General features: G+C 41.4%; 2 protein-coding genes across 2 annotated transcripts; one reads left to right on the top strand and one right to left on the bottom strand.

Moving 5' to 3' along the window:
* Nucleotides 1–288: 288 nt before the first annotated feature.
* Nucleotides 289–3,200, bottom strand: dcps (decapping enzyme, scavenger; the record flags this gene model as incomplete). The annotated part of the gene is made up of 6 exons (XM_080857314.1): nucleotides 289–664; nucleotides 812–922; nucleotides 1,141–1,254; nucleotides 1,477–1,622; nucleotides 2,167–2,317; nucleotides 3,009–3,200. The coding sequence occupies 6 exons, from the start codon at nucleotides 3,198–3,200 to the stop codon at nucleotides 389–391; spliced, it is 990 nt and encodes a 329-aa protein (XP_080713440.1). The 3' UTR covers nucleotides 289–388.
* A 1,298-nt stretch (nucleotides 3,201–4,498) lies between these two features.
* Nucleotides 4,499–8,242, top strand: cry5 (cryptochrome circadian regulator 5). The gene is made up of 11 exons (XM_080858307.1): nucleotides 4,499–4,628; nucleotides 4,932–5,156; nucleotides 5,248–5,442; nucleotides 5,540–5,658; nucleotides 5,913–6,067; nucleotides 6,320–6,460; nucleotides 6,567–6,734; nucleotides 6,946–7,086; nucleotides 7,387–7,538; nucleotides 7,669–7,889; nucleotides 8,059–8,242. The coding sequence occupies exons 2-11, from the start codon at nucleotides 4,942–4,944 to the stop codon at nucleotides 8,121–8,123; spliced, it is 1,572 nt and encodes a 523-aa protein (XP_080714433.1). The 5' UTR covers nucleotides 4,499–4,628; nucleotides 4,932–4,941; the 3' UTR covers nucleotides 8,124–8,242.
* Nucleotides 8,243–22,157: the final 13,915 nt, after the last annotated feature.

The raw sequence follows: 22,157 nt of genomic DNA, 5'->3' as shown, positions 1-22,157 counted from the left end.
ACACGACACGACATTGCACGCTTTGTTAGAGCTCCTGTGTCTTTAAGCCCTCCCAACCGATTAACCCAGTGTGCTCTGATTGGTCCGCTAGGCCGGTAATAAGGACTGTGTTACGAGATTTTATCATCTTGTAACAAAGGAAAAGGGCTGGAATTCCAACAAGGTGACAGCTAAGAAAAGTGGTTCTGCGGAAGAGTTCTACTCTCTACTTTCTCTGGCGTACACTAAGGGCTTTGTAGACCGCTTACATGCACAATAAGAAAGGGAAAGGGAAAACCCAGAGAAGGATAAAAGGTCCTCTTTAATTTAAATGGCTGCAATTACAAAAAACGTTAATACAAAACCAGATAAAAAAAACCACACTTAAAAAGACGATGACATTTTAAAGTCAGCAGTCAGGGAGTTTTCCAGCCTCTCTGAACTTGGCCGTGAGGTTGTCGTCTGCCCGTAGAGTGAAAGTTAGGGGGCGGTGCTGGTAGTACGTGGGGTTTGCCTTCACGTTCAAGATGACGTCGGAGAGCAGGTGGGCTTTCTCCACCCCTGAGCCCGGCGCATCGTGACTCAGCGAGGTGAAGTGCACGTGCAAGTGATAGTAGGACGGCTGGTAGTGCAGGTAGATGCGCAGCTTACAAGCAGGGACACTGAATCGCTGAAGAATTCCCTCCTGTGAAAGCCAATGTTTAGAATCATTTCATTTAGGCCTTCACTCGCCGGACCGAAAAAAACCATCTAAAATGATCTCTCAGAGAGTAATATATTTCCAGATCTTTCTAATGAAAGCTGACAAAAAGAAAGGGAAAAATGTCCTCACCTGCCCTTTCTTCAGAATGTTTTCAAGCAAAGGGATGTGTTCTGATCGGAGGTCCCTCAGGCTTTTGATGTCCTTTTGACGAACGATAGCAATCAAGTACAGGTCGTCCAGCTGAAACAGAGAGGACACACCAATGCATTCAAACCTGTCTGAGAGTGAAGATGAAACAATGAATCATGTCATGGTCCTGGCAGTTCGTCAGATGAAAAAGTGGTGGGATGACAACAAATGGTATTAAAACAGATAAATTAGCCGATAAAAGAAGTAAGAAAAAAAATACAGATTGAGCTGAAATGGTAGGTCTGACTCTGCAACACATGACGTTTTACCTGCTTTGTGTCCCACTTAAAATCTGGGAGTAAAACAAAGCCAATTTTGGGATCTGGATCTTCAAAAACGATCCGTTCAACCTCTGCTTTCTTCTCCAAGATGTTGTAGACCCACTGCAGAGGGGCAGGTCAAAGGAAAAAGCATTTAAAAGGCAGAACATAAAGGTACCCAAAGAATGCAGACTACAAGGAGGACCACCAGCAGGAGGTGACACAGAAATCCACATGCTAATATTCATACGCTTACATTCACATGCATTCACAACATTACACTGTGACACTAAACCAATTAAGGTGGGAAAAGCGTGAAGGCAGCGACAAGCGCGACAAGCACACCTGCACACTGAAGCTTTGGCTCTGAATGTAGGGGAGGGTTATGGAACGATAGTCCTCCTCCGTCTCTTCCACCAGAAATGTCTCCTGGGTCTGATACTTCTTCACATGCTTCTGGGTTGCTGGGCAAATCAGTGATGTTTTGATATCTGAGTGCCAGTAAAAGACAAAGACAAGAGATGTCAACTTAAACCTTAATGTTCTTTAATTCACTGCAAAACATTTACTGGTGAGGAAGGGTGTACAATTAACCAATAGCATATCCAGTCTGGTTCATATTGCACGGTACATGTCAAGCAAACTACATCTGATTAATACCTACAGTACATAGTACGTACATATGGAACAGAATGCGTCTCATGAAGACTACATGGTGGTATAACCTGCATTGGTCATTGTGTAGACAAGTACAGTCCCACACCAGACTCGAACTTGCAACTTTAAACACGGGAGGCGGGCGCGCTGGCAAAGAGGCTAAACCCCATGGGTGAGGTGTTAGCATCTGTCACTAGCGTCTGCTGCAAGACCATCTCTGAAGGTGTCGGGGAGTTAGGTTAACTCACTGCCCAGCACTGTACCAGCTGGTTACCGTTACACTGGGATCAATGTATGATATGCAGGAGGGAGGGGGCCAGACTGGGGCCAGAATGAGGACTCCTGAGGAGGGAGAAGGATCGCTGGTCTCACACATACCGTTAAGATGGGCAGGAGGTATGAGCAGGTAATTGCTGTAGATGTCATTTTTCATCTTCAGCTGCAGGCTGGAGTCTTTGAGCAGCTCGACGAGAGTGTCTTGCCCTATGGGAGTCTTCTCCAGGATCACAATGGCCTCCTGGTCATCAATCTTGACGGAAAAAGAGACAACAACTGCCTGTAATATTTTCCACAGCATCATTGATCGTCCAGTTTGTCAAGTTGCAAATAAAGTGGCCATTAAGCACCCTGTCGGTGTGAATAAAACACTGTTGCTGTACGTAGTTTCGCCACACCGGCAAAATACCCTTTTGTATGGCCAGGGAAGTATATTCATTTTTGTCCAGTGGATTCGTTGTTATTCGTTAACGATGCGATGTACAATGCATCATACAATAATACTTATATAATGTTGAGTACAGGAGCCGACAGGAAGAGTGTAGTTTTCAGTGTTAGTATTTTCACATTGCCGGTTCCATATCCTTCAGTTTGTCAACAAATGCACGTGTACCATTGCCCTGTTACCGTATAAAGATGAAATTAAATGAAATACTTAAAAAGAAGGATCATGGTTTCAAATACCAAACATTGATGGCGAACTATTGAGATATATTTCATATTCAAATGAGTTATGTAGCCGAGCTATAGTTGCACAGATATACACAAATTTAAAAAGTGTGAAGCCAGTTGGCTAGTTATACGGCACGCAAAACAGGAAAAAGCAACATCCTAAACCTAAGAATAGAAGAGTCAAAAGAAAAAAAAGTGACTGCCTGACGCCGGTCACACTCGAGTCAGGTGAATTGAAACAAACTGCATTAGTGAGCAAGACAACTGCCTACCTCTCCATGAATGAAGATGTTTTTTTCCCGCGTTGAATCACGCAGTACTTTCTTGATCTGAAACTTTGATAAAATGCTCTGATCTGCAGATCCATCGCCACTGTTCTTGTTGGTATCTGATGCAATTTTCTGCTTCTTGCTAGGGCACGATTCCCCCTGATTTTCTTGAGACTTTTCAATAGAATCCCCCATGATTTACCGTTAATAAAAGGACTATGGAACCATAGACAAACAGCAGCAGCATGTAGCCAGCGACAATAACGAATATTTCAATGTGGCCACTACTCGAATATTTTTCAAAATAAAAGTCGAAACTTGTTCCTTTGTTTAAGCATCATACAATGACGAAAAATGAAAACTGTAGGTGTTGCAATACAAACCAAACTAGGAAAAAGCTTGAAAAGCCTTTTTTTAAACACAAAGAACCTTGTTCAGCTAAAAGAAAGTAATTTGTTTCTTTAAAAAAAATGCATAGGAAAGGTGTGTGGACTTCTACATAAGTCATTCCACCTGTGGAAAGGTAGGCTATTCAAAAATATATATGTATATTTGAGGTAACTCTTTGCAGTTAGTTGTGTAAACATTACAACAGGTCCTTTTAGAAATACTGTGTATGAGATCTGAATCACCTTTGTAAGTACCAGGGTATAAAACAAACAGTCGAGTTTACACTAGGTCTACAGAAATGTTAATTATTATTTTTTAAACAAAATGTATAGATGTTGAGGCCTGAGTTTAGCCTAAATAAAAAGCCTTAGCATAGGATGAACTTCCTGAGTTTTTTTTTCTCTTTGTTCACCAGCTGCCACTGTTGTAAAAAAAATATTGCTTGCACATATTTCTGTTTGTTTTTATTAACAATATGTATTGCACAATCCATATATATTTTAAATAGTTCACATAATAGGGACAGTTCAACTCACAACTCTGTTATGCCTTTTCATATTAAACAGTCTATAGGAAGTATTAATAAAACGTTTTTCTATCCGCAGTGTGGCCCTTGGTGTGAAATGCAACTTACTGGATGTGGTGATCCACAATAGATGTAAAGAAGAAATGAATGATAGTGAACAACAAAAAACTGTAATGATACACTTAATGCTGTGTATGTAATAATACACTCTCATTCCATGGTTATTTGCAAGATCAGTCGGCTAAAATGACAACATTTGCACATACAATATGCAGTGTATTCATATAGAATAGTTAGCTGCGTAACAGGCATATGCCGTGCAAAACGTGGAAACATACTGTACGTCAAACTGGATTTTCAAACAAAACTTTGAAGCGGACTTTTTTTTTGACTCTATTTACCAAAATATTGCCGCTTGTTGTCGCTGGCTCCACAGAACCTTACCGTGCACCGTTTCCTGAAAGGTAAACCGTCGACCCAGTACCACCGAGTAAGAGAGACGCTGGGAGCAAATGCTGATTGGCTCTTGACAGCCACCGATGGTAACACGTGTTTTAAACATACACATTTTGTAACCCCTTGATTGAATGTTACAAAACAGTTTGGCTACACGTGCCTTGAAGCTGCGGGGTCGGAGGGAGAAAGAATAAAACTGCGGAATAGTGAGAACTGGAACCAGTTCGAAGGCATACTACTGGGCACTCGACGTAAGTGCTTTTATTTATTTTTTGTTTCAAAGTTACTCAAGTCCCGGTATTAGCAGATGATCATTAGCCCATATCAGAAATGCTTGCGTTGACACTTAGTGTGAGTTATTGAAGCAGTTGTTTTGAGGACAACTCACACATTTAAGAGTGCTATTAAAAACATAAACTTTATTGTTAACATATCATGTCCAAAACGCATTCTAGTTGCTGTCTGTCTTGCATAGGAACTTTGTGTTATTCATACCTAGTTATAACAATAACTACAATGTGTATTTTTACCCCCCCCCCCCCCCCCCCAAACAGCTCTATTGCCATGACGCACAACTGTATTCACTGGTTCCGAAAAGGACTGCGGTTGCATGATAACCCAGCCTTGACTGCTGCCCTGCGCGACTGCAAGCAGCTGTACCCCGTGTTCATCCTTGACCCTTGGTACCCCAACAACACCAAAATTGGCATCAACCGCTGGAGATTTCTGATCGGGGCCCTCAAAGACTTGGATTGCAGTTTAAGAAAACTTAACTCCAGGTAGAACATCAGATGAATCGCCGTAAGGCCTTCTTTTAGTGCACTTGTAAAGACTACCCAACAAGTTTATGTCTGTGTCTATTCCCAACAGGCTATTTGTGGTGAGGGGAAAGCCAGACGAAGTACTCCCTGAACTGTTTCAGAAATGGAAGATCACACGCTTGACTTTTGAGGTGGACACAGAGCCCTACAGCCTTCAGCGGGACATGGAAGTCCTGAAACTGGCAGGAGACCACGGAGTGGAAGTCATCCAGAAGATCTCTCACACACTTTACAACCTAGAGAGGTAATGCTTCACGAGGCTAGTCTCTTCATCACCAATAAGGATTATGTGCTTCGTGCCTTTCATGTCATGTGATTGTAAATTGGTTGTTGTTGTTCAGAATTATAGATGAGAATAATCAGAAGCCCCCTCTGACCTACGTACGCTTCCAGACAGTTCTGGAGAGCATGGGGCTACCCAAACGACCAGTCCCCGCTCCCTCTTTAGAAGATATGAAAGGTATGAAATACATCATGCACTCGGTGAAATTAATACATTCATCATTAAGGTATTGTGAAGTTTACCACACTACCCCACAGTTTCTTCAGAAATGACAGAAATGACAGTTTGGTTCACAATGCAAAAGTGGTTTGGTTCACAGTGCTCTCAAAAAAACATTACAAGTAGAACATGAAAGTTCCTCAGTGCTTTTGACTCCTGGATGAAATGTGATGGCAGCCATTCTAAATAGTTGTTGTATTGTCTCTATTTAGGAGTGATAACTCCATGCACAGACACGCATGAGAAGAACTATGGCATCCCCACTCTGGAGGATCTTGGCCAAGACCCTGAGCTGGCCAGCCCAGAGATCTTTCCTGGCGGGGAGCAAGAGGCTTTGAAAAGACTGGATGAATACATGGGCAAGCAGGTACTAGCTTTCTACATGCAGTCGGTCATATAGCAGTCAGAGCACAACAGTAGAAGGAATAAAATAATTAGATCATTATATGTTTATTAGAGTACGAAAGGTCAATACGGTCAAATCGTTTGAAAAACAAATACAAAGCATCTCTCGATATCCTCACAAGATTATAGTTTTTGAATGTTGAAGAATATTCCACTCTGCAGACATCGCTCTAAATGAAAAATGAAAAATATGCATTTCTCTTATGAATTCTAGGGCTGGGTCTGCAGTTTTGAGAAACCCCAGACGTCTCCTAATGCCCTGACTCCCAGCACCACTGTCCTCAGCCCCTACGTCCGCTTCGGCTGCCTGTCTGCACGCACCTTCTGGTGGAGGCTGAGCGACGTCTACCAAGGCGTGAGTTACATCCCGCTTCGTTTCCACATCAGTCCAAAAGTAACTGACCATCTTGCTCTAAGGTGTGACATGCAGACTGGTTCTCTCTCCCCCCCTCTTCTTACAGAAAAAACACTCCCAGCCTCCTGTCTCCTTGCATGGGCAACTGTTGTGGAGGGAGTTTTTTTATACCGCCGCCTTGGGGGTGCCCAACTTCAACAAAATGGAGGGCAATTCAGTGTGTGTGCAGGTGGACTGGGATGACAAACCAGATCATTTGGCAGCATGGAGAGAGGTACACAACTGTATGCCTTATTTTGGCATCTATTTGATTTGATACAAATATTATGCATGCACTTTTTACAATCATAGACAGAATTAATTAATTTAATTTGTATCAGTTATTAGATGTGTGTGTGTGTGTGTGTGTGTGTGTGTGTGTGTGTGTTTGTGTGTGTGTGTGTGTGTGTGTGTGTGTGTGATGTGGAATTGCAATGGTTTCTTAGGCCCGCACAGGATTCCCGTTCATCGATGCCATCATGACCCAGCTGAGGCAGGAGGGCTGGATCCACCACCTGGCCAGACACGCCGTGGCCTGCTTCCTCACCAGGGGCGACCTGTGGATCAGCTGGGAGGAGGGACAGAAGGTCCACATTTATGCTTCTAAAAACAGTTGCTTTGTGAAAATTAGCCTTTTGTTATTCAAACAGTGCATGTTTTTATGGCGTAGGAATGTAATATAAAACATGCCTCAGCTAATGTTATTTTGAATGACTAATTACATTTAGTTTTAGCTAATTAAGTCAAGTTTTGGAATGTGCCTACCTTATTGTGGTGTGTAAACACACCTTTGAGGAATAGGTAAGAAGTGAAATTAAGTGTGAACAGTGCAGGTTGTGTCCAGGGAGTTTTGCTAGCCTCTCATAAAAGTTGTCCTGTGCCTGTAGGTGTTTGAGGAACTGTTGCTGGACGCGGACTGGGCTTTGAATGCTGGGAACTGGCAATGGCTCTCAGCAAGTGCCTTCTTCCATCAGTACTTCAGGGTCTACTCACCCGTCGCCTTTGGCAAAAAGACAGACAAGCATGGAGACTACATCAAGTAAGGGCCTATTAGAAAGTAGAACTTCGCATTTTTTAGTGTGGTTTGTTAATCACTTCCTTTGTTAGTGTATACTGTGTACTGTGACGTGGTCTAAAGCATATGGCTGAAAATAACTCCATCTGTTTAGGAAGTATCTCCCTCTTCTGAAGAAGTTCCCCGACCAGTACATATATGAGCCCTGGAAAGCGCCACGTAGCATTCAGGAGCAGGCAGGGTGCATTGTGGGAAAAGACTATCCAAAACCCATTGTGGAGCATGAAATCATCAGCAAGAAAAACATCCAGCGGATGAAGGCAGCTTATGCCAAGCGCTCCCCGCAAACCGCCGAGTCCCCCAGCAAAGGAAAAGGTGGATTTGTGTTGGAAATACTCAAAATGCGCTAACTTTGTATTAAGATGTGTTAAACTAAAGTCCTTGTCAGCACACACCTGTTAGAATAACACAAAATGGAATGCCTTACATTTGTGCACTTCTCTATGCAGTTCTAACTAGATGATTTTCTGTTTATTTGCCTCAGGTGGAAAGCGCAAAAAGGAATCCATCAAGGACATGTTGACCAAGAAAAAAAAGAAATCTGATTAAAAAAGCAAAAGATTAATGTACATTCATTTTAATTCAAATATAGCTTTGTTTACAAATTTGTATTCTGTTCACAACAAATCTTGAAATACAGAAAGACCCATAAATGAGGTTCAATGATGCCTTGTAATCCCATCTGTTACAAAAACATTTTTTATGCTGCTAATATCATGAATAGTACCCCATTGTGCTTCATTCTATGCCATTGTTCTTTATTAAATTGATTTTGCTAATATCAAGTCTCGTGTATAGTCAGCTGAGAAAGATCTTAGAAGAACAAATCTACTTTTTCAACAACTTTCTCACACAAGCAATAGAGAGTGACAGAGAGAGAGAGCGAGTTTAAGCTGCCATTTTTTGCTGTGATATGTATCTAATCATCCTCTCGGCTGTCAGTCTTCCTGATTATCTAATTGTGAATTACTAATGAGCCTCTGCATTTAGTCATGTCTTACAGGACTGTGTGGCAAGCGTGTGACAAGTGTTACTGGGACTTGACTGCGTGTAATTGTGTCACAGGGGAGGGTGAATTTTCATTCGAGGCCAGGAACTGACACCAGAGGTGCATGCTTGAAAATAGCCCTGGCTGAAGATGGTTACATAAAACCCCTTTTGTTCACTTATTTACCCCCTTCCCCTCTGTGCCAGCGAGAGACTGTCTGGCGTGTGTTTTGGATTAAAGAGACTGTCAGACCAGACCACGCCTGAGGCGTTTACTCTATAAATAACTGAAAGTCACAGAAAACAGGAAACGCTGGGGAGATGATGCAGCCTGGGCTGTTAGGGCTCAGATACACATACGCGTTTTTGTAAAAACGCGACGCTAGGAAATACATTGATTCCTATGGTACGGCGCGCTTTCACGCAAAGCGCCCCGTACCATAGGAATCAATGCATTTCCTAGCGTCGCGTTTTTACAAAAACGCGTATGTATCTGAGCCCTGACTCTGTCTCTGTCTCTGTCAGCAAATCCCTCCCTCATGAACAGTGGGAAGAGGCTTAAGCACCAGAGCCAATGGTACCCGGGAACTAGAGGGGACCCAGAGCACCAACCAGAGCAACTCCTCTCCTCTGCACAGATGTGAGTGTGTGTGTGTGTGTGTGTGTGTGTGTGTGTGGGGGGGGGGGGGTATTATGGTCCCGGAGAAAGGAACAATGGTGACATCATCAACCCCCTGACCTCAGCAGAAGAGAGGGCCGAGTTCATAATTTTTTTTTAAGAACCACGAAGGGCCACAGTGATCTCAAGTTGTCTGAGTCTCCTGCGGACACATGACACATATTCCGTCATCAGCACAGTCTGAGCAGCACCTGCTGTTGTGTTCGTGCTGACTACTGGGCATGCAAGTTTTCCAAGCACTGGCTCAGGGTCAAGAAAAAACACTATTTAGGCTATTTATTTATAAAGCAGACGCTTTTACGCATAGTGACTTGCAGTACAGATACACATTTTTATTAGTGTGCTTGCGCCCTGGAAAAAAAAACTACAGGAGAACCACTGATAAAATGAGAGTTTCATTTATTTAATGCTTCAGCGAATGCTACCTGATTAGATTGGTAGATTATTAAAATGGTAGATAGTTAATTAGATTCGTAATGGTATCATAAGGTGGGTAGTGTTTCAATAGAGGAGTAAAAGTTATGAAGGGGCAGAGAAAACTACAGACTTATGAAAAAATAACTTAATAAATCGATGCTGTAGATTCACACATTCTAGAGATATTTCAACAGTGTGACTGAGTGTTTGAGATTGTGCACTGAGACACGTCCACAACAGAAAAACAGGTATACTTTGGAGACACCCATGCACACGTCTGTGTCCGCGTAGCACAAAGCCGAGTTCACAAAACTATACCTGTCCCCTTGGGCCAATGTTTTACTTTGCATACCCATGTGTGACAGGGTCCACAAGGGTCTGAGTAACGTAAATTTTGTCATCAGGGGGTCTGTGCACAGCTCAGTGCGGATGTCTGTGTACCCTCCATTTTTTGTCTCATAAAAAAAACATTGTTCCCTATTTTGGAATATGAAGCCCCATTAAGCATTTTCTCAGGAATGTCCCCTTGGAAAGTATAATAAGAACAAACATGCGTCTGTGATGTCCGTAGTTCATGTGCCCGTCCCGAACAGAGTATTTAGATTAGATTAGATTAGATTCAACTTTATTGTCATTATACAGAGTACAAGTACTGAGATAACGAAATGCAGTTTAGCATCTAACCAGTAAGTGCAAATAGCAATAAAAGTGCAGAGTATGTGCAAATGTAGGGTGGACTAAGTGAATAAATATGATATGTACAGTAAGAGTTAGAATATGACACAGAATTGTAATATAAACAGAAATTGAATAGCAGCAATTGAGCTAAGAGTGAGGTATGATAAGTATATAAAGTGCAGGTGAAAGTAAACTGATGGTAACAAGTGAAATCAAGAGAATGAGGTAGTAAAGTACAATCAATACAGGTAATACAGTGAAGTGGATACAGTTATAAAAAGACATTAAGGTGCAAATGTTTAGTGGCTGGAGGAGGGTGTGTGGCAGTCAAGCCAGGTATAGGGGGGGAGGAATGAGGTGTAGTGCAAATGATCAGTGGCTGGAGGAGGGTGTGTGGCAGTCAAGCCAGGGTGGGGGGAGGGGTGAAGTTAAGTATAGTGCAAATGTACAATGGCTAGAGGAGGGTGAGTGGCAGTCAGCCACGGTGGGGGGGGGGGGGGGGGGGGGGGGGGAAGTAGGTATAGTGCAAGAGTTCAGTTGTTGGAGGGGGGGGGGGGGGGGGGGACAGTTACAGGGGGAGGTGTGAGAAGGGGTGGGGGGGCTAACCTGAAACTGGCCACAGGAGCAGATTCCACATGTTATATCTTCATGTCATTTCACCCTGACCTATGGGAGTCAATGCACAAAGCCAGGCAGAAAAACCCCACTGACATTACTGGGGAAACTTAAATCGTCATGGAATCTGGGGAAATATCAACCACTGTGTGTAATGTTTGAAAACTTGACCTGACATTTTCATGGTTACTGAGTAATCAGTGGAATGGCTCAAGATTTCGAATGCATTCACAGTGATGTTCACACTGATTTGGGTTCAAATCGCATTTAACAGAAACTCTCTGTAGCCTGTCTTATTTTGGTTTAAATGTCTTTCTTCATTTTTAAGTTTTCAGTTTGAACAATAATGGAATGGATATCTATCCTTAGTAGGGTAGTTGTACCAGTTTGGTCAGTCAGTTTAAACCCATCCAAAGACTCTGCTGTGAACCATTGGATCGGGAGTTACCCTAACCCTTCTAGAACACTCTTAAATTATTTTTTAACCTGGATTGTTGAGATTGAAATCCTAAAGAAATAATCCATTGATCAGAAACCTAATAATCAACCATTTGCTGTGATTTCTGAACAGGGCTATCAGTGCTAGAGTGTGTATGTTTGGGTAACATCATGGAAATCTTAATGTCCACACTGCCCACTTTTGGTGTGGAAAAAACCTAAAGAGTTTAGTCACAGATGGGTGAAAGAAATGTGTTTGAGAGAGTAACTGTGAAAACATGAGGGAGTTCAACAGTCAATCATTCATTTTCTGCTAACCTCTTGTGTTATCCAATAAAGGGATGAATATAAAAAGGACTGGCGGAAAAGACAACAGAACAACATCCAGATCATTCCTCTGTGAAACTACTATCAAGGTGAGACCATTTTCACTCCCTTTCAATATGCCTTCAGATATATAACACTTTACCTTTGTCCTTCAGTACCGTCTTTGACTTTCTTTCTCTAATGTGCAACATGAGTTGTAGTATGCGTATCTTATGAGGCTTCTACATAGTTTTTTTTAATTCTAATTGATTTAGCATTGTCTTTTCTCTCTCTCTCTCTCTCTTTCTATCTCTCTCTCTCTCCCTCTCTCTCTCTCACCTAGTATGGAGGCTGCTATCAGTGTGTTGGTTTCCCAGTTTAAGGCTTTTGCTGGAAAGGATGGCTCCTCAGATACTCTCAGCCGAGACGAGTTCCAGAGCTTGGTGGTTTCACAGCTGCCCAACCTGGTCAAGGTAATAATGGATACAGCATGGGAACTCATGGGGGCTCAAGGTCTGTGTACAAAATATACGAAGGGACTCAGAGAATTAGGTTTTTTTTAACGATTCACAATATTCATTTAAAGTAAAATTCTATATAAATTCCTATAATGTAACAAAATTCATTGCTTTGGTCACACCATTAACGAGACAAAATTGTCTGCTATAAAATGCATTTCCTGTCTGTGACATAAAAAAACCTAAATGTTTTGTAGCCCATTCTCTTAGTTCTGTCTTCCCTTGCGGCAAGACTAGATATTATAAGCTTAGCAGTGCAGAAAAACAATCCTGTGAATGTAAGCATTTTAAATCTGAGCTGCGGAAATCCAATTTCAAAGGCTGACAACAGTCTACTCCAGACAGCGGAGTCTGTTAAGGACCAGAAGGCTGTAGTGCTGCTTTTCCTCCACAAGGAGGCAACATTGACAGTCAGACAAAAGGGCAAATGAGTCTCAACCCTCCCCTTTCGGTTATGCCACTCCAGACAAGTCCAGCATGTTTGATGGTTATACATGCATAGTTAAAAAGTAAGATATGCTAAAATACAATACAACAATACCATGGAAACAGTCGAGCACAGAAATAGAAACTCACCAAATACTTAACTTAAGGTAAAGACACAAAGGTAAAGTAAATAGAGTACAGAAATAACGCATAGCATTTTGATGGAGCATCGGCCGGTGCCATTGTCATCCCTTTAAAATGCAGCAGTGTGACCTAGTTTGAACTCTATGCTTTAGGCAAATGGCTTAGAAATGCAGTGTGACCAGCACAGCACAACTTTAATTGAGATAATGACTCAGAGGATTAAGTGATGCACACAAGAGCCTTTCGTGCAGAGGGGGTGTTTTTGGGGGGAATTTCAGCTGGCAAGACACCAGGAACAAGTTCAGACAAGGTTTAACGGAGTTTCGTCTGCTTTCATTTCCACAGAATGCCAGCGACCCAGCCGCCATCGACAAACTCATGGGCTCACTGGACGAGAACAGTGATGGGGAGTTGACTTTCCCGGAATTCTGGCAGCTCATTGGTGCTCTGGCGAGCCAACAGGGAGGCTTCAGTAAATAGGATCTCAAGACATGAATTGATTCACATTGTTTCATTTAATGTTGTGTGTTCTTCCTTGTTACTGATCTGGGCTGCATTTCCCTGATGCGTTGCTGTGGCACGAACCACCATCATGGTTCATCCTCTCTCTTTTAGTTAACATGCTCATAGCACAACAAGGTTGTCTCTTAAATTCTTATTCTTAGTCCCTTTTCTCTGTTCTCCACTCATTTGCTTTTCTACTTTTTCTTCTCTCTGTTTCTCTGGCCAGCCTGACCCACCCCTCTGTTGTGTTGTTATATTTATGCCTCTACACAAAGCTACAGTTCCACCTCGCCAGCCAGACCTGAACTAATCCTATTCAGTGTCAAAACAACATCCACGCAAAACACAAATGCACAGACACAACTTAACATCTCTCATCTCTCTCTCTCTTTCTTAAACACACAAACACGCACACACACACACTCACACGCACACACATACACCCACACAGACACACAGAGGGGGACGGCTTTGTGGCTCTGAAGGGAAACAATCGGCTATGTTTGATCTGTATGTGTGATTCGTGAGCTCAAACTGGTTTACCAGGTAGCCCTGAGGCTAAGAGGTGGTTCAGCCGTGTCAAATTCAAACACTGTCTGTCTGCAAAAGTGTTATAGTAGACTCTTTAAATAATAAAAACAGCAATAACACTTCAGTCTTTTCATGGTCAGTCTCTATTATTGAGTATATCTGTGTATAATTTTTTTCTTAGTTGAATGTGTGAATATAAAGTGTAAGTTACTTTAATAAGTTCATGTAATTAAGTGTTTGGGCCTTTTTAAAGGTGTGGCACACTGAGTATCACTTCATCACATATCTGTTATGGGGTGACTCACATGTGACATGTTGTTGACAAGGTGTAAACATTATCTCTGCCTTCAACGTCCCTCTCTCTCTCTCTCTCTCTCTCTCTCTCTCTCCCTTCCTCTCTCTGTCTCTCTGTCTCTCTCTCTCTCTTTCTCTCTGACACACACACACACACACACACACACACACACACACACACACACACACACACTCAATAAGCACATACGCAGATAAACATGTACATTTTCTCTGACATCATTGCACTGGGCTTACAACAATTTTTATATTTTATAATAAATATTTAGTCTGCACTCAGTGTCCACCAGGTCCTCATGCACCATGTCTATGTGCAGGTTCAATTGAAATGCTGATGTGTGCTGTGTTCCTTGTATTACACTTAACGCAGAAACAGGAACATATCTTCCTGTCCTCTCGCCTTCCCCTAAACCGCTTCACACGGAGCCCTTCTGCTTGACGCTGATGGCATGCAGACCCCCCAAGACATATTTACTGTATTTGTCATCCGATCAAAAGTCTATGTTTGGCATCCAGATGCGCACAGAGTTTCTTTCTCTTTCTCCCTCTCTTTTTTCCCACCAACCCCCTCCTTCTTTTCATCCACAAGACACGCCCTATGATTTGAAAGACAGTATCGCACAAAGGTTTCGTTTTAAGGCTTTGGGTTATTTAAGATCGTTGAATCGTCCCTGAAGAAATAATTTCCACTACAGCTGAACTGCTCGTTAACAGTTGAGATAATCATTATGGGTAAGTTTTTCTACTGAGCCGTTTTGGACGCTGGCTTTGTTTTAATTATAAATGCTGCGATAGGCCTTTTCTGGCGTTGAATGGTGACCTAGGTTTATTTAACGTCTTGTTCCACAGAGCCCTGAACCGATGACAGGTATACGGCTGGGTTATCAGGGTAGTGATTCACACCTCGGGTACCTGGTTGCAGTCTGTACGTGTGCCAGTTTGTGTGTGTGGGTCTGCCTTTTCTGGCTATAGGAAATCGAGTGAGTCCATGTCTACACACTGTCAAAAGTTGTCGGAGCTAGCAGCGATTGCCAGAGTGATCCAAATCTAGCACATGATGACCCATGTCAAATGAATGGCAGAGTTTATGAACAGTTAATAAACCGGAGAATGGAGCATATCTTGGTAGTCTCTCTTTCTCTCTCTCTCTCTCTCTCTCTCTCACACACACACACACACCCTCACCAAGGGTTTGAGAGGGGGAGAAAACCAAACATTAGACCAAACATCAAATGTACATTAAGATCATCTCATCAAAATATTTGGTATCAATAAGACTTAAGGAACACCTCTGACTATTCTAACAACTATGTTTGCAGAGAGTTTTTTCAACTGCAGCCTAAATGAAGGCAAATCTGCTTCTCATTATAGCCACAGTGTGGAATGTTTGTGGTTATGTTTATGGGAAGCAGTGGTGGTCCGTCAGGGCCTTCAAGGCCTTCTCTGCTGGCCTAAACATCATCAGAAAATAAATGTAATAAAATAAATGTAATTTTAATATTTTCTTTTCATAAATATGTATTAAATTATTCCCCATAGTCCATTATCTTCATCTCATAGCTTCCAGCGTTGTTAATTTATGTTAGAGCTTTCATCCAATCATATTTCAGCTATCATGTGTTGCCACGCTCCGGGAAATCTTCCCCGAGAACAGAAATCTTCCCTGAGGCCTTCAGAATTCACATTGAAGGCCCGTGTACATCTGATTGGTTATCACAACTGGCTGTTTCAGTTCATTTAAGTTGAATGAACTGAAACAGACAGTTGTGACAACCAATCAGATTTCGAGTTGGCGACACAAGATTTATTTCCTCGCGTTGAACGTGACACGTAAACGTCCTTTGATTGGATACTGAGGCAGATCGGTGCATTGCTTCAGTGCTCAGTTTAGCTGGCTAATGCGAAAACGACGTACATCGGTTTCAATGCTTATTAGGTTTCCTCCGGTAGGAGGTAACCTATTGTTATCGTAGGTATTATTATTCTCCTGCCATGGGAGTCAATGGCAGCCCCTAGAACCATATGGTAACTTTTTGTGAAATTTGGCACACTCATTAAGGACAGTCCCTTCTTCATTCTCACCAAGTTTCATGGCTCTCATTACACCACTCTAGCGCCACCAACAGGTCAAAGTTGGACTTTTGTAACACACACAACTTTTGAACCGTATGACCGATTTTCAAAACATTGGTACCACTGGATTCCCTGGATCAAGACGAATTAAACCCACCCCATGGCGTCAATTTCCGGTTATATAGATTTTCCGCTATTTCCGGTTTTATCAAAAACCTTTGAAAGCCTTCTCCTCCTACTATTTTTGGCAAATCTTCTTCAAAATCACCAGAGATGATCTTCAGACCTAGCCTCACAAAAGTTATGGAAAGAATTTTGATCCTCACAACCGTTTGTCCGGTACAGCCACTCAAATTCAGCTGAAAAGTCGCCAAACAGGAAGTGAAGTCATATCTTGGCAAATCTTTGTGAAATCAACACCAAACTTGACATGTCACTGGAAGACACTACAACATGTTCCCATGTGCAAAGGCAACTTCATATCTTAAAAAATGATTGATATAAAGCAAATTGGATACATTGTTAACGCTAAAATAATGCTTTACACATCAACAGGTCAAAAAGTGATATTCTTATTCAATCACAAGTTCATGTGAAGACACTTGAGAGTGTTAAGTACGCAAATCTGAAAAAAAGTTGACTGTAAGATGAAAAGTGGATTTTTGGTGAATATTTGAAACATGCATGCTTGGCTAATTTCTAGGGTGATTTTCAGTAGAAGGTCTCTCTCTCTCTGCTCCTTTGCGCGTGTGTGCTCCAGATTCTCTCTCTCACACACACACACACACACACACACAGACAGGCTCCTTTGACACGTGCAAGCACACACACACAACATTAAAGGAAATGTAGGGATGACCACACCCCTTCTCACTCTTAGCTTGAAGCCATGGCCCTTGAGGATCTTCAAAGTAATGCATTTGAAATGCAATATCCCATTGGCAAGTCTGCAGCATGGATCTTTCTATACAATGACAAATTGTCACAAAAATACATTTTTCCCTGGTTCGCAATGTCTGGAGGAGGAAACCGCCATCGCTGCTTGCAGCTATATTTATGCTAGTTGTTTCAATTGGTAAGACTAAATATAATTACATTAACCAACTCAAATAAACTAGTTTACACCAACTTGATAATTCCAGTTTTTGATACAATTACAACGCCATTTTCAAGACGGAACTTTCAAGAAAAACTGGATATCGTGAGGATGGGAAGTTTAATGAAACTGCTTTGCAGGTGGGACAATGCGATGTTTAGTGGACAAACTTGTTAAAGCTCACATAGGCTACTTTCGGTGGACTTAATAAAACTTTGTAGACTAATCCCTGAAAATCGCCTTTTATTTTTAAGTTGTGACAGTAATATCCGAGCGATCATAAAACTGAGAGTTTACTACTCTTAATGTATTGTTAATACGGGTGTATTGACTTTTAAATGCTCCGGAAATATTAATAAAGTCTGTTGTACTCAACTATAAGGTGATGCAATGCTCACTTATACTGCCTTTCTGTATAAATATAATGGTTTGAGAGCCATGGCGTCATAATGATGGTATTAGGAGGTGGATTCGCTCAGTTTAACATCGTGTAGGACATCGCTGAAGGCCTAGTCGTGAAATGCACGGACCGCCACTGATGGGAAGTGGTTGAGGAAATTTGGGATGATTGTAGCCCCACATGGCTTATACAGAATATAAAGTTTTGACCTGTCATATCGCTTCCATATTTTTGGATACACGCCATATTTCGTGAGTTTTGTCCATGTGGGGCACTGAAACAAATTGTTTTATCTGAAGAATGGCTTAAGCTAAACTTTTGAAATTTAGTATGCTCATACTTGGTGACGTTCTTTGCATGCACACCATATTCTGTAGGGGATTCTGCAACTGACATATTTCAAAACCTCTGCAAATTTGGTATGCTGATACTTGCCCTAAATCTCCTAAAGATCCATTTGGCTTGCTCAACAAAATAGCCCATTTTTAAACAAATCACCCATAAGATTTACACCGTAACACAATGATTTCCTCTGGTACTCTGACATGTATTCATTAAGACTTTAAATCCAATTACATTTACAAAATCATTAATTTGTACCTGTTCTATGCACATCTAGTACATGTTCTGCCCTCTGGTGGATTGTCTGTGCACTGTAGGCAGTAGTGGGCCTTTGAATAGCTGCCTTCATGTAGTAACACTCAAGTATTTGGCAGGGTAATCTTTGGCAGTTTTCGATTTATGTTGCTTATATTTCATACTTAACAGTAAAATCTTGTCGAAAATGTAAGTACCAGATATGATACAGCAGGTATTTAAGGTAAATATATCAAGTATGAAATATGTAACAGCAAGTGTTTAAGGTAATTGATTTGTTTATCCCTTTATTGTCTTACAATTCATGATTCTGACAGAAAGATAATATCTCAGCAACTCTTTGATGACACAAAACTTGGAAAATGGACTCCCTTCCTGAGGTGGTGCAAAAATGTTTGACCATTCAGGGGCACCGTAATAAGCAAAAACATTATATTTAATTTATATCATATGACAGCTGAATGTAAAAACCTCAGTCTTCTTCCTACCTCATTCAACAGTCCAGTTATTCCTTCATCTCCGGGCCACCTCTTATTCTCTTCTCTCCTCTCCTTCTCTCTGTTAGACGTGGAAAGGGCCATTCGTACAGTGGTGTGCACATTTCAGAGAACTGCCGGGAGGGATTGCCTTATTGGAAAGGCCGAATTCCGTAACCTGATTCAGAAAGATCTTGGATACTGCCTGACTGTGAGAGCCCCTTTAATCCCATTCATTCAGCTGCCTCTTCATTCAGCCCCGTCACACAGACACACACTTTCCCACAACCACCACCCAGAACAACACGTCTATACAATGCATATAACTTGTTATAAAATGAATACTTGAATAAATAAATACCATTCAATACTTGAATAAATGAATACCACCACACAATGCTTCTACCTTGACACACAATGATACTGGACATATTGCAGTTCTGTCCACTACTAAAGCAACTGGTGTTATCTCTGCTACTGGTAATGTACAGCTATTTCGGCCACTGCTCCTTTTAAATAGAGCTTTATGTATATGACACGAGGATATGTTTTAAATATGCACAACTGGATTATTTAACCCCCCACTTTCGTTCTCTCTCTTTTTCTTTCTCTCTTTCTTTCCTCCTTGATTTTCCCACACACAGGAAACAGAGAAGAAGCGAGAAGTGGACAAATTCAGGCGCAAGGTGGATAGCAACGGAGACGGGAAGGTCAACTATGACGAGTACCTGGAGCTAATTCATGTGATAGCCTCAACAGTGAGCAGACACAGGTGTAACCAGATGGCTCGTTAACTTCAGGCCTCAAACCGTTACGTAAAAAGGATGCAATTAACATGCATTGACGTGACATGATGTCTGTAAAAACTGCTGGAATATACATTAAAGTATCAATAATAAGTCAATAAACTTGTTGGTCATTGGTTTGTGATTCATTTGGTTCATCCATTATGATTATTTAAAGTACCAATATAATGCAATTCAAAGTCGTCTCTGGTCATTCTTTTCCTTCTCATAAGATAAGGTAAGTGAAGAGAAGTGAAGTGAAGAGAAGAGAAGAGAAGAGGAGAGAAGAAGAGAAGCGTGCGCGAGATGGATTATCCAGTGCTTGAAAGCACCGTCTAGCGGTCAGTAAGGATGAAATACAACACCCAAAATAGTGATAGGATTTCGAAATGTAACCATTTTGAATGAAATAATTTATGTGATGCATTATTTCCATCATTTATTCTTATTGTTAAAACGAAATGTTATAAACTGACCATTAGCAGACATAGCTTAGTTTTCCTACCAAAATATTATGATGTGATAACGGGCTGGTTGTCTGGTAGGCAAACTAGCCATCTGATTATTTAGGCTAAACGTGGCAAACTGAGCCTCGATTTATGAAGGTTTTAATACATTTCATAAAACATGATGATGATTGTTCGTTTGTTATACATTTCTACAACTTAAAACTCACCTTTTCTGACATTGTTAAAGCAGTTTTTTCATCGACTCAGAAGAAAACAACCGTGAATGTCTCGGGCGGAAATGCAGGCTCAGGTGCCGGTTGCGTGCAGACAGTAACAGAGTAAACAGAGGAGGGCGCATGCCCCCCTACCCCTACTGACTTTCTCTCTCGTTGCCCATAGGCTTATCGATTGGAAGTAAAGAAGGCTACTTTATGAAATGTTTTGGGTGGCGATTTTTTTAACTAGGTCTACATGAAATTATGCAGGTGTTTAAATTTACCATTAAACTATTAAAATGAACTATGACAAAATATATATTATTATTATTTTTCCTCTGAGGGGCACTTTTACTCGAGGAGGGCAAACTGGCAGTTGCCCAAGCAATCTTAGCACACTCCTGTGCATGTCCCTGATGTAAGTGTAGTTTTTCTAATATATTTTCCTTTAGAATTTACCTTGACTGATTGCAGTGAAGCAAGTAAAGTTGGTTAGTTCAAGGTGACTCAATTCATTTAGAAAACCAAAACAAGCTACAGATATTCATCTAGCTTTTTATTTCATGTCAATCACTTCTTCATGAATCAAATCATTCAACTTCATTTAAAAGTGCTGATGTTGATGTCTCAGTGTGGTGCATCAGAAACAGGAGGATGAACACCATTCAGTGACGACTCCAGATCAGTTTTCCACCATCAAGTATTTGTAGTTGCCCGTCATCGGTCAAGCAAAGCTGGGATGCTGGCCCACCATTCCCGCCAGTGTCGGTGGCCCATATAGGTGTGTCGTTGTCGTCGTAAATGACCAGGTTCCCATCCGCTTGCATAATTATGAAGGCACCTCCATTTCCTGCTGAGTTAGTTTCCCAAACTTGCTTTGTGGTTGTGACAACAAAGCGCCCATCAGCCTGTGATGAAAAGGCAAGAGTCAGGAATACTTATTTTCACACATAAGGAAGTTTAAGGTTATTGCTACACATTATACACTTTACCGTAAAAGTTGCAGTGGCAGCATTATTGTTTGATCTCAGGAAGTCTCCTGGATACAGTTGGCCAGGTGCAGTAAGCCTGTTTAAACTCATCTCCTGGGGGAACATTTCAGAGATCAACAAGTTATAGCAAACAATACGAACACATTCCAATGCAATCACAAAATGTTATTGAGCATTTTACATGGTAATCGAGTAATACAGAATCTGGTTCAAGAAATCCTAATTTAAATTTGATGAAGTAAATGCACACATACAGTAAACAGCATCTTCCCCTTGAAATTAACCAAGGCTACAGTTGAGCGGTAACACACTGAACAATTTAGCAAGCTGGCTGTAAAAAAAACGATTTGGCCTATATTGGATGTCAATAAAAAATACTTTCATTCTTTTCAACTACCTTACAGTACACTAAACTAAACAACTAAACTATCAACACATTGATGATGAGGTCTAATTAATCAATGTCCAAACCTACAGAAAACAAATGTAGGAAGTGTCAGAAAATGTCAAAAATGTTCAGACAATTCTATTAGTCTGTTTCTTTTGTAAGCCAAGAACTGAAGAAACTCCTTGACACAGGTTTCATTTTGCACACATAGTTTATAGAACATTATTAACCCCTTCTCACGACCTGACTGTTTTTCAAACTCTGGTTAAAGCCCTGTATGCACATACTCACAAGCTGAACACTGGACAGATGATGTCAGACTGGTAGGAAGCACAGAGACTGTCTGTAATCTGACTGATGACGACCTCTAACTTTTATAGCAAATACAGGGAGGGGTAGGGAAAATCCACAGGCCGTAGACATGTGATCACTTACAGGAGGTGTCTTAAACACTATAAATGGCTAGAGTCGAAGATGCAAAGAGGCCCAGGACGTGAAACATTTCTAAAGTAACTGAAACAAAGAGGCCCAGGCCGTGAAACGTTTCTAAAGTAACT

Source organism: Sprattus sprattus (genome assembly GCF_963457725.1).
Source record: "Sprattus sprattus genome assembly, chromosome: 19".
Lineage (NCBI taxonomy): Eukaryota > Metazoa > Chordata > Actinopteri > Clupeiformes > Clupeidae > Sprattus > Sprattus sprattus.
This window is presented reverse-complemented; position numbering and strand designations above follow the sequence as displayed.

Excerpts from the sequence above, each read along its gene's own strand:
- cry5 (XM_080858307.1), top strand. The coding sequence starts at position 4,942 with ATGACGCACAACTGTATTCACTGGTTCCGAAAAGGACTGCGGTTGCAT. Across the intron at positions 5,443-5,539 it reads ACACTTTACAACCTAGAGAG|AATTATAGATGAGAATAATC; the intron begins GTAATGCTTCAC and ends GTTGTTGTTCAG. Across the intron at positions 7,087-7,386 it reads GCTGGGAGGAGGGACAGAAG|GTGTTTGAGGAACTGTTGCT; the intron begins GTCCACATTTAT and ends CTGTGCCTGTAG.